Source organism: Rattus rattus, chromosome 15 (genome assembly GCF_011064425.1).
Source record: "Rattus rattus isolate New Zealand chromosome 15, Rrattus_CSIRO_v1, whole genome shotgun sequence".
Classification (NCBI taxonomy): Eukaryota; Metazoa; Chordata; class Mammalia; order Rodentia; family Muridae; genus Rattus; species Rattus rattus.
Window position 1 is genome coordinate 20846012 of NC_046168.1, and position 12849 is coordinate 20858860.

General features: G+C 40.0%; 2 protein-coding genes across 2 annotated transcripts in view; one reads left to right on the forward strand and one right to left on the reverse strand.

Annotated features, from left to right (window-relative positions):
- The window catches only part of LOC116884854 (nucleolar protein 4-like), a 37904-nt gene that overhangs the window by 11934 nt on the left and 13121 nt on the right, over nucleotides 1-12849 (forward strand). The window lies entirely within an intron of this gene.
- On the reverse strand, nucleotides 8103-8507 carry LOC116884856 (cytochrome b5-like). Its single transcript, XM_032886099.1, has one exon. The coding sequence runs from the start codon at nucleotides 8505-8507 to the stop codon at nucleotides 8103-8105; it is 405 nt and encodes a 134-aa protein (XP_032741990.1).

Consider the following 12849-nt stretch of genomic DNA (forward strand, 5'->3'; position numbering starts at 1 on the left):
CTATTCATCACAGGTCGGGACGTCAGTGTGCTTCACTTATCAAAACTGACTGATTTCCTACCCAGAAACAATGTCACTCCGTCGCAGTGGTAGAAATGTCACACAGACCTTGATATTTTGGACTTATTGGCAGTAGACAGTCAAAAGACGTGAGAGTTTACTGAAGCCATTTTATCATTGATTAACATCCCATTACATGTCAGCCATGAATTTCTTATTAAATAATAATGTCCAAATGAACATTTCTTGAAGCAAATCAAATGGTGTGAGAATTTCCATTAACTCTTTGTGTTTACACAGTAAATTGCGACTTTAGTGCACCCCAGTGGTCAAAGTAAGATGCTGCAGCTTTAAGAAGTACTGGGAGCAGTTAATATTCAGTGGGATTCTTGCTGAGTCCAGAGGTGTGTATGTCTGCAAACCCTAAAAATAAAGTAAACCGACAAACAAACGAGGAAAGAACCCTGAAATGTGTGCAAATATGTGCATATGTCTAAATGGCTATCTAGATATAGACTATTGATACGGGCTATGATTGCAGGAAGCAGCATGATAAAGAGGACTTGAGGAAGGTAATAAGAGAATGTTACTAGCTACAATGCCAATCAAGTCAAAGTCTAAATCCTGAGAGTGGTAATTCTGTGCTGCGTTCTTGACATGTGATTGCTTCGAAGTTGCTATTTGGAGGACCATAAATCATATATGTAAAGTTTTTTAAACATACTGCTTACTTTCAAACACTGTAGTCATGATTCAAATGATATATTTTTTTCTAAAAAAATAAGAATTGCTTATCTCTGAACAAGTCAAAGAAATAGATGTTTTCTATTTACATATTTGGTGACAATATTTTTCTTCTGTGCCAAGTAAACTTCATGGTGACTTACAGACATCACCTCCCAGGCTTTTAGTCCAGCCTATTCCTGAAAATCAGTTATATTAATTCCATAATAAATAAAAGCAAATGGATCTTTACTTTTTTTCTGTGTCAGTCCTCCTTACTCTCTTTCCATCAGCTTAAGGGACATGTCTTAAGGGCAGGAGCCACAGCTGAATTCGAATAACACTCATCCTCTGTCGTGATTAGCAAAGAAGTCTTCAATGAAGCAGAGACAGTGACTTAGATGCTTCTAAGAATTCGGAACTGGTACCAAGAATTTCCCTTTTTTCCACTTTGGCATGGAATATGTAATGGAGATAGTGACAGCCAGACAAATCCAATGGGCGTGAAATTATTATTACAGCCCTAAACAATATCTTCCAAGAAGAGGTGATAGAATTTGGGGGAAGACAGGTGGCTTTTCTGTGAGCACTCCAGACCCTTAAAAGATTCTTCCTCAAGATTATGATCCAGGAACACAGCCCCCAGGCATGGTGATAAGAAAAGATAGCCCTGCTATTGCTTGGAGGACTGACCAGTGGCCATACTGGGCACCCCAGATATGAGATAGTTTCTAAAGCAAACAATGTAATAAGTTCTTTATGTAGCATCTCCAAAACTAGTTTTTCTGATGTTCTGATGTTAAAATTTTCAAATAACACATTAATTTCCATATTATATTATTTTCTTGCCATGCTCTGGACCTTGCCTGTAAAAGTAAACAAGAATGGTACTAAAAGACCAAACTCATTAACAGAGTTTCAGAGCCAAAGGTTTGTTTTATCTCATGTTTTCCTTGCTGGTAGGTATATGTGCCATGTGTAAATGGTGCCCACAAACATCAGATAAGGTCATCAAATTCCATGGAATTAGAGTTACAGCCTGTGAGCTACCGTGTGGGTGCTGAAATCAAACAGGCCCTTTGCAAGAGCAGCAAGTGCTCTTAACTGTTGAACCGTATCTCCACTAGAGTCTAAAATGTAAAGCCTTAATTATTATTGTTCATTAAACGTGGGTCTGTGTCCCTGTGTGTCTGTGTGTCTGTGTGCATGCATTAGTTCAGATGCTAGTGGAGGTCAGAGGGGTCAGATCCCCCTGGCTCTGGAGTTACATTTGGTAGTTAGTCACTCTTTGTGGGTACTAAGAACTGAATTCTCGTCCTTCGCTAGGGCACTGAGGACTCTTGACTACTGAACAATGTCTCCAGCCCTAAACTCCGTCACCATTAGATTACTAATTTGTTATTCTGAGAGTCCGTAGCAACTGTATACTTGACATGTATGCATCCAAGAAATTGCTGGTGCACCAAGGAAAAACACAGGCTTAATGGGGGAGCTACAACAGCAAGCCTTGAAAACATGGATGTGAACACTAGATCAAAGAAGAGCCTTTGATTCTCCCCTAGCTCCAGCAGGCACATGGCTGCATCATAGTCTACACACTCCTCGTGGGGAAATAGTATATTTGTGTTTTAATGCAGTTCTTCCTGCTGTGGGAATCCTATAAACACTGGCTTTGCCGAGACCTATTTTCACTCAATATTTAGGGATTCTTTGATCTTACTATTAGGAAACATGTATGAGCAAATTTTTTTCCGGGGCCCATCTGCTCATATTTTATTCATCTAGTGTCAGAATTCTTCCAACAATCTGTTCCTAGAAACCCAATAGTCTTGAATAAGAATTGACACAAAAATGATATTCTCAACTTTAGAGACACACCTTTGGTTTATGTTTATTTGAATTGCGATATTGTCACATTTGATTAATTGCTGTAAGCTAAAGCTCAAGGTTATAAGAAAGTGAAGGGTAAAGCTCTTGGGTCAGTAAGGTGTCTGCAATGTATGATGACCTGAGATTGATCCCTAAAGCCTTGTAGAAACAAACAAAAAAGCAAAACAACAACAACAAAAACAACAACAAGGACAACAACAACAACAATAACTGCTCAGGCTTGGACTCTTGGACTTGGAGTGCAAACATAGATTGGTTTCCTAGGCTCTCTGGCAAGCCACCCTAGGCTACTTGGAGGGTTCAAGGCCAGTGAGGGACTCTATCTCTGAAGGAGGTGCATATTACTTAAGTGTCCTCTGGCCTTGCTATGTACACATGTAAGTCTGTACACATTTGTTTACATGGACATAGAAACAGAGGAGACCTTTTCCTTATGCAGCAACGTGTCTAAACTGGATGTATAATTAATAAAACAAAAATATTTCAATAAAAGTACGTACTGTTTAACCTGCATAACCCTTTACTTTTCCTTCTTAGGAAGATGATGTAGTCCAAGATTCATCTACTAAGGCTCTGGGGTTTGTTTCCTCTGTGCATTTTCCTCTGGTGGGCTCTTGCCTCCCAGTAAGTTTCGGAGCCTTTCCACATCTCTTTAGAAAACAGACTTATTTAATCCCTGCACCACATTACATTATGTCTTGCATTCTATACCACATTTGAAACATTTGCCTCAAATCTTCAAATTGCTTTTCGCTGTCTAAAAAAAATGACCCGAACTGTCTAAAAATACCCCTGCTCACTTTAGTCCTCTGTTGGCTTTGCCAACTTTCATTTTAAATCTGGCCACTTATCACTGGCTTCTCTCAGCACCACACACAACGCCTTTGGCTAGACAGATGCATGGCCTTTGCTTTTCAAGTAGTGTTTTCACATCATGTGGTTTGTCTCATTAGAAACCATCAGGACAATTTAGTGGGCTGCGGCAATAAATAAAACGGAGACTGGAAACAAATAATATGCCACGGATATATGGGTCTGTCATTTTGTAGTGTGAAATATAAGCTCTGAGAATGGAAAACATTGGCTTGAATTACTGTGGTAGCTTCAGATTGCCTACAGACATCCCCATATTACTTCTGCACACCTTAGTGCATGCCTCTGTTCATATATTCCTAGACTTTCCTAACCAAATAATTGGTTAGAAACTTGAAACACCAATCACTTTCAGACTAAACCCATATTCTCCCATATCAAATGAATTGGACTTCTTATGCTTTGTCTAGCTATCTTATTTTTGTCTAACACTCAAAGTCTGGAAATGCAAGCATAAATTTTTGCAACCTACTTTTAATAAGGGTTCAACCTCTCCTCTAGCCCACACCCAGCAGAGGTGGTGGAAGAGAGAAGTTACTGGGCTATGGATCTGTTTACAGCAGGTCTTTGGGGGCAGCTCCATGTCCTTGGGCAGCAGTTCAGTCCTGTAGCAAACACCAAATATGACTCAGCAGCTGCTTACCAGTCCTCTAGGCAGGCAGACCCCAGGCACGAACCAGCAGCTACACACCAGTCCTTTCAGCACACAGACGCCAGGCAGCCATAGTTCAATTCTGAGGAAACCAGGCTTACCAGCCGGCCTGAGGAGAGGCCACTGAAGCGGCAAGCTGCTACAGGAACCTCACAAACAGTTCTTGGGTGAGCTTCTCTCAATGGCAGCATTGCCACAAGTTGAGCTCAACAGGGCTATGTAAGGCGAACCAATATATTTGTTCCATTAGTGAAGAGTAGTGAGGCAGAGCAAACCAAACCAATGCTCAGTGCTCTTCTCCCGCTGTCTGGCTGTCTGTAGTGTCAGGTGTACACGCCTTCATCACAGGTCCTTTTATGTGTTTGCTGTATCCTAACATCCTTTGACCTCTGTCTGCTCCAGGAGAACATGTTCTTCACGTGTCTGCTTTGGCAAGACATCCTTTCACCATGTCTCCGGCAAAACATCATTTGACATAACCGACTTTCCGAAGAAACTGGAGGTTTCCACTTTATGGAAAGATGACTCAAGGGGTTAATAGGGCTTGCTGTTCTTCCAGGAAATGTGATTTTGGTCCCAGAACCCATGTCAAATGACTCACAACCATCTGTAACTCTAGCCTCAGTAGATCTAAAGTCTTTATTTGCCCTCTGTAGGTATTGGTTCACACAAGGCACACACACACACACACACACACACACACACACACACACACACACACACAAAATTAACTCTAGCTATTTCGGGTTGGGCTAAGTCATCCCCTGCCCTCAGACCAGAGGAAGTGATGGATGAATGAGAAGATTAAATATAGAAAGTGATTAAAGAAAGAAAAAATAACATGGGGTAAAGGTAGCAAAGTGAAGAGATATAACAGTGTCAAGGCCGGGGAGGCCAAGCCAGGGGTGCTAAAGGGCTGAGAGAAACAAAACATGATCTCTCCATAGATCAGCAGCAGGGCTTTCGGGTTGATACGGGATGCTACCAGCATGCGAGTTTGGACATTAGACATATCATAAAGATACACACGGTCAGTTGGTCATTAGCACAGTTCTGTGGAACAAATAGAGAAAACATAGCATAGCCATTCTGAAAGAGATTTGAAGCTAAATTCAAGGTCCCAGTGACCACATTCTCAGTGGCAGGTTGGCAGGCCTGGCTTTTGGCTTAACGAACTGTGAATACGTCTGTACTTTTTCTTGGCAGACCTTAGGTGTTGAGAGCTCATCAAAATTAATCAAGTAATGACTAGTAGGTGGCTCAAGTACTTTGACCTATTTAATCACATTACGTTTTAGATTCTTATCTAGCACTATTAGCTAATAATTTCAGTGATTACCCATTCAATAGATAGATGCGGAGCAACTATGTCTTACCTGATAAATATCTTTATATTTGCAAGTGTAGTGCCTTACATATCCTTAAAGATTTCTTCCGCAGAAGCACAGTGGTGCACAGATCTGTTCATAGCATTTCAGTTTTGTAATATCTAGAAGTATGTCATATCTGTGGGTATATGTCAGTCACCACATAAAAGTTCACTGTGTGTCAAACATGATAGCATGATAGGTGCTTTTAGTCTTAAGTCCCTTCTATGAAATGTAACACACATAAATGAAACATAAAAGGCTGAGAGAATCTGATTAGCAGTGTTGCCCAGAGCTGAGGTCTCTCTTCTTTAGACAAGGCTCTTTCTGTAACATCCCTGTGGGTGGCTTTACAAGTAAGGGCAAATTTGGACCTATATACTCTTTTCAATTCTATTTCATTCATCTTTTCTTAAAGAAGTAATCTTTCCATAGCTGCATCATCCCATTATACACACGTAGGTGGTTTATTCTCAAAGGTGGAGAAACGAATTTCACTGGGGACTTTTATATAATCTTTACCTATGGTGACTAAGGTTCCATGGAAGAAAACGACAGAGGTTTGACCTCTGAAGGCAAAGTTTTACAAGGAATACTGGGTAAATATTTGTGAATAGTTGTGAGCTTTAAATGTGTTATTAATTGTAAATAAATATATGGAGGGTTTTTTTTTTTTAAATTATATGAAGTTTCTATTGCTCTCAGACTCAGTACCTGTAAAGGGCCACATTCTACCCACACATCATGCTACTTCTTTGTCACTGATATAGCTCAGTAGCAGAATGCTTGGCTACCATGCCTGCCGTTCTTGATTTGGTCAGTAGTGCTGCAGACAATCAAGCCCCGCCTTTCTACATGATTGACAGTATGACTGTTGTTTTCTAAGTGCTGTATACTCACTGGTATACCTGAGCCAATGTGGTATAATATTGAGTACAGATTCTTCTGAGTTCTGTTTGGCTCCACAGAGTGATGGCCCATGCTCACAATTCACTCTGATTTATCTCTATTTCAGCTCATGCATTAACTTTACATCTTAGGCTAAAATTTTTAACCCATAGAAGTCTTTATTCCCCTTATTTTCTTCTAAAGTTAATATTATTTTGAGTTGATGTGTGAAATAGTATGTTTCTGTATGGCAGTTTCACACACACATATGTATATGAACATGCATGCACACACACAAGCACACACACACACACACACACACACACACACACACACACCCCATATTCAGTACTACTGACCTCCTCCTTTTTACCCTCTCCTCCTTCCTGCTGGACCATCTCTTGACCCCAAATACTCCCTTTCCTGCTTTCATGTCATATACACAATGACATGAGTTTATCTGAAAATTACATAAAAGTATAGAAAATTAGAGAAAAACTTATGTTGGATTGTCTCTCTCAGCACATTAGCTATCCCTTCTCTGGTTCCATTTGTTCCTTTCCCAACTAGTCCCTCTTCTGTTTACATGCCACGTATATGTACAATTCAAATGCATACATATATGCACATATATCTAGTTAGTTCATATGGAGGGACACAGATATTTGAGAGTATTTTGTTTACAATTTTCCTGCAAATAACATTCTCCTCCTCTCCTCCTCCTCCCTCCTCCTCCCCCCTCCTCCCTCTCCTCCTCCTTCCCCTCCTCCCTCTCCTCCCTCCTCCTCTATGGGCTTTATGCACTGATTCTCCTTATCCATTCATCTGCTATTGCATCCATTTGGTTGTTTGCTTTGACCGTATGGAATAGTGCTGCAAATATGGATGTGCAAGGGTCTCCAAGCTATGATGACTTTGAGTCTTTCAGATATTTACCCAGCAGTGTTGGATCATACAGTAATACTAACTTCTGCCTCACTGATGAACCTTGGTAGTTCTAATTCTTTGCATTCTGACCAGCTGTGTATACATGCTCCTTGAGACTCTCATCTTAACAACATTTATCGTCATTTTTTTCTTTCTCTTTCTTCTCCCTGCCTCTCCCCCTCCCTTTTTTGTTCCCCCTTTCCTTTCTGTACAAAACAGAGTTTCACTTTATAACCAGGATTGCTTAGAATTTCTCATCTTTATCATGCTGGCTTCACAGAAATTCTCTTTCCTCAGCTTCCTGCATGTGGGGGTTATGGACATGGGCCTTCATCTTGAACAGAATCCATTCTGACTAAGATAAAATGGATTTCAATGTAGTTTTAATATGTTTGTCCCTGATTAGTTATATTGACCATGTGGAAAGAAGAAATGTAAATTGCCAGTGCAGAGATGGGTTCTTGTTCCCTTAGAGAAGAAAGTGACTTCACTCCTCATCCTCTTGGCTAGTTCCTCATCGTATTCATGGTTTCTTTTCTCTGACCTTTATATTTTAAAAAGACCGTGTTTACAATACACCAAAATGAAGTTGAATAAAAAGGCATATTTGAAAAGTTTAAGAGTACAAAGAGTTCCTTGTTTGTTCTACTAGCCCAGGAGGAGAGAAAAACAGATATATTACAATTACTTTCTTAGGGGGAAGGTTTCTTTCAGTGGAAGTGATTAAAACTGGCTTCTTTTCTCCCGTCTCTGGGGCAGTCTTCCTTCCTGAGCTTCACAAGTTAATCTTCTGCCATGTTGAGACGATGCATCAGAGCTACAGCCCGGGCTGAGATGGCTGGGATCACCCATTTGGTCCACCAACTGGAATTAGATTCTTTTGTAGTAATAAGAGTTTCCAAGGGCTTGGCGGTCTGTGATTGGTCATCTGGATGGAGTTCCCCGATGCTGAATGTTTTGGACAGTTCTCGTGCATCTGTAGAGTGTCTGAGGTCCTCAAAGTTCTCAGTAGCACCACCCCCTGCTTGCTCGCTTAGGACTTCTTCCCCTCCAGGATGCTCTTCGAGAAACTTGGTCAGGTCATACACCTTATGATGCAGGATCACCCAGGTGCTCTTGCTGTCTTTGTGCTTCTGATTCTCTCCCAGGGTGTAGTGCCTCACATCCTTGTCTGACTGCTCAGCCATCTCTGAACAGTGAGCCTTCCCGGCCCTGCAACACAGCCGTGGAGGGTGGTGCTGGGATCAGGTCTGAGCTGCCTCCGCCTGGGCATTCCCAGCTGCATGCCCAGGACTGGGTGGGGGTGGCGCCTCAAACTCCTCTGACAATTTTTATAAAAATCAGTTGCAATCTCATCTTTCCTTGTTTCGATTTTGATTTTGAGGCCATACCTAGAAGTCCCCTCACTCCTTGTCAAGATGTTTATCTCTTTTTCCTTCTGGCATTTCAAAAATTTCAGGTCATCTAAGCCTTCCATTCTTGTTGAGTTGATATTTTAGTATAGAAGTGGTCTGGGCTTTTAATTTTATTTTTAGTATTTATTGAAATGATTATCTTTTCCTCATGTGTGTCATGCATGTTCTTGGGACATTTTTAGAAGGCATGTTTATTGCAACTCCATGGATCTGTGTTCAGGATGCCTTGTTCCCTTGATCTATGTATATGTTTGTATCACTATCAGACTATTTTGACTGCTGTAACCTTTGAGGATAGATTGAAATTAAGTAGTTTATGCCTTGAGATTCACTCCTTGCTCAACTGCATTGACATTTCAATAGTCTCTATGGTTCCATACAAATGTAAGGTTTTTTTTTTTTAATGATTTTGAGTGCCATTGAGGTTTTATAGGAATTACATTAAAACTGTAGGTCATTTTGAGTGGGAAGAACACTTTAACAATATTAATCCTTTCAGTCATGATCATAGAATAGTTCTCTGTTTATTGGGATTTTTAACTTTTGTCATCAGTTGTTATTAAGCTCTATATGATAGCCAAAGCTTGTATTCTCAGCGTTCGGGAGTCAAAGGCAGATTATTATAAGTTTGATGAAATCTGGGCTAAACTGTTAGTTCTTGTCAAGCTTGGTTTGTAGAGTAGGAAAACTGACTCATAAATTAAAACATATTTTAGCTTTTAACACATAGGACTTTAAAATCCCATATTAAGTATATCATTTATTTTATTTTGTTACTATTTAAATTATATTTATAAAATGGAAGATAGTTTACTATATGTAGAGATGCAAGGTTTTAAAAGTGTTATCTCTTATTGATTTCCTGTACTTGCTTACTAATTCTGTCTTGGTGGATCCCACAGTTTTGTGCACACGTAAACATCATGCTGTCTGTAAACTGAGACCGTTTTGCTTTCTTAACTTTCTAGGTAACTACAAACTTCTGTTGCCTCTTGTTTGTGCTCATTCTCTTCAGCATTCTTTTGGGTGTGGTCTGGTGGACATGAGTTCATTGAGTGTTTTTATAGCACAAAACCCAGTCAGGGAAGTGGCCAGTGACTACTTCCCAGAGTTCTTAAGCGACTCGTTCACTGTTTCCCTCCAGCTCACTTCCCTCTCCCACCACATGCTGGTGATCCTGTCTCCTCCTAACCCTGCATCCTACCCTTACAACTCTAAGGATCCTGCCTTGTCTCCTGTTGCACAATCATTGGCTGCTGGCATCTTTATTGATTGATCAAAACCCAATTAGGGACAAGGACCCTTAGCATTTGGACATGCTGATTCCCAATTGGATCAACGCATTAGAACCAATTTCCCCTAGAGTTCTCAGCTTTAAGGACGCCATTTTGAAATCTTTCCTTTTTCATCAATATGTAGGTGCTTGTCATTAGCACATCCCCATAAGAGCTGCTTGCCTTCCATCCCAACAGTGTAATGATTTGTTCTTCCACTTCAGTTGTTTCAAAGTATTTTCCATTTTAATCTATTTTTGTTGTTGTTGTTCTTCTTCTTCTTCTTGTTGTTGTCGTTCATTTCTCAGGAATGTGTTGCCTAATTTCCACGAACTGATGTACTTTCCAACATTTTCCCTACAGATATATTTTTTCTTTTTAGAAGATTTTTATTTTTATTTCATTTTATTCCATGTGTATATGTGTATGCTTTTGTTGTACATATGCTTGCAGATGCAAAGAGAAGGCACTGGTTCCTCTGCAACTGGAGTGGTAGGCTATTGTCAGCTCTCTAAGTGCTGTGACATGACTGTCTCAAGACCGTTTAACCACTGAGATATCTCTTCAGTCCCTGCTGTTGATAATGTCTAATTTCACATCGGCATATGGAAGCAATATAGCTTTATATGGTCTCAGTCTTGTGTGGCCACATATATGTATTCTCTCCTGGAAGCTGTTGTGTATTTTTGAGAGGGATGTACATTCTGTTGCCATGGCAGTGCAATGGTCTGCTTTTATCCACTCTTCAAGCCAAAGTGTCACTCAAGTCTGCTGCTTGTTTCCTTTGTTTACGATTGAAAAAAAGGCACTAAATTCTTCCATTGTTGTTCCATAGTTAGCCCTCCTTTATGCAAAGTTTACATCCATAGATTGAACAACAATAGGTGAACAATATTTTTTTTCAAAAAACTTGTGTTTGAGGCAAACCCATGCAGATATCTTTCTTATTATTCCATGGAATAGCTCAATGTGACAATATTTACATAGGTAGCCTTGGCTGACGTGGAACTAACTATGTAGCCCAAGCTGGCCTTAAATTAATCGATAGGCCTTCATCCTCTCTCTAGGATCAAAGACATGCACCGTCCATTCCCCATTTGCATAACATTTAAACTCTAAGAAGCAGTTCGAGTGATTTATAGGTGATTTAAAACGTCTGGGAGGATCTGTGTATCTAATATATAAATATCATGCCATTGCGCATGGGTGACTTGAATTTCTATGGATGAACCCATAGGGGTGCTAGAGTCAATAAAATGGATGGTTGGATTGCTGTCTGCCATGCTCTTAGTTTTATGAGTACTTGCTTTATATTTTAGCTTTGTTTGTTTCGTTTTGCAGTTGCTGTGCGGCTTACATGGTCATGTCACAGTTGGACAGCTTCAAGCTGATTACAGCTCAATGTTTAGCACATCAAAACCATGTATGCTGGAGTGTGAGGGCAGGGCTGCTGGGGTCCAGTTCTAAACTAAGACTATGATCCCTTCTCGCTCCCTCTCTAAGCTTCCCTGTATGGATCTAAGGAATGCATGTAACATGGAATGTGAAATTGCCGTTTCTGTTTCTAGCTTCTACCATTGAGTTTTTCTTCCTAGTTCTGTGCCCCACATGGTAATCTCTTACACTGACACCACAGTGTTTAATGAAGACTTTCATTTAAACTAATGCATTGTTTCCATGATGAGATGACTGTAGGGCACTCTCCCTTCTCTTCTTTGGTGTTCTCACGGTTGACAATCCTGGAAGGCTTGGTTTTGAAGGGATTGGGAATGAGTAATGATTGCGGGTGTTTAAGAAATACAGTGATATATGTGAAAGGCCTTCTATGGGGGCCTTTATGTCCTGTGCCTGCAGCTGCTGTGGTCTGTGTGTCCCAGCAAAATAAGAGCCACTAGAAAATCCCGTTGAAATCCTGTTCACTCCAGTACTTCCAAAAAGCGGAGAGTTAACATTCCAATATCAGATGCAGCATGCTTCACAGGTTCCTGTTTTATGTTGAGCTGTTGTCAAATAGATTTCAAGTTGACTTTTAGCAGGAAGAAAACAGCCACTAATCACATGCAAACACCCTGTGAATGTACTAAGTTCCTATATAAAAGTTTAAAATAATAGGAAGCTAATTCTTGTGTGAAAGCCTATGGGTAAACAGAAATGGAGGAAGAAGCTAAGGGGAGAAGAGAGTGAATGCCAATTTTAATCATAGTTTTTTTCTACTGGATTCAGGAACACATAGACCTAGTTTGGCGAAAATGTTTTCAAGCCCTTCTGCTCGTTTCTTCATAACATACCTGCATTTTAAAGCAGATAGTTTATCATCTACACATCTTAGCTTTTAAATACATTTTGAAAGTTAGGGATTTAGATTCAATCTTAGTGTTGAATTTCACTTACTTGTATCTGGCTACTCCACAAGAATTTTAACATAAGCTTCTTCCTCATCTTTGGGTTCTTATACCTTTTTTATTCTTTTTATTTTTTCTTGCATATATTCTTGGTTATCATTTATTACCACACTCTTTCTTCCCTTCCTTTCTCTTGAACACTCTCATATACCCCTCCCCATTGTCTCTCAAACTCATGATGTCTTTACTCACTAATTGTTATTACATGCATGTACATATGTATATATACACATATAATCCTAAATATAACAGGCTGTGTTCATATAATGTTACTAGTGTGTATGTGTCAGGGCTGACTGTTTTATACAGAGTACCTAATTGCTTGCGCTTCTCTGGGGACGAAGGTCTGTCTCTCCTGACTTTCCTTGGTTACCTATGGTTATTTTTATAGGGAATAGCCCTCCTGGTTGTTACTGCATCTTGCTTGACATGTTAGTT

Coding starts and splice junctions, on each gene's coding strand:
- LOC116884856 (XM_032886099.1), bottom strand. CDS start 8,507: ATGGCTGAGCAGTCAGACAAGGATGTGAGGCACTACACCCTGGGAGAG.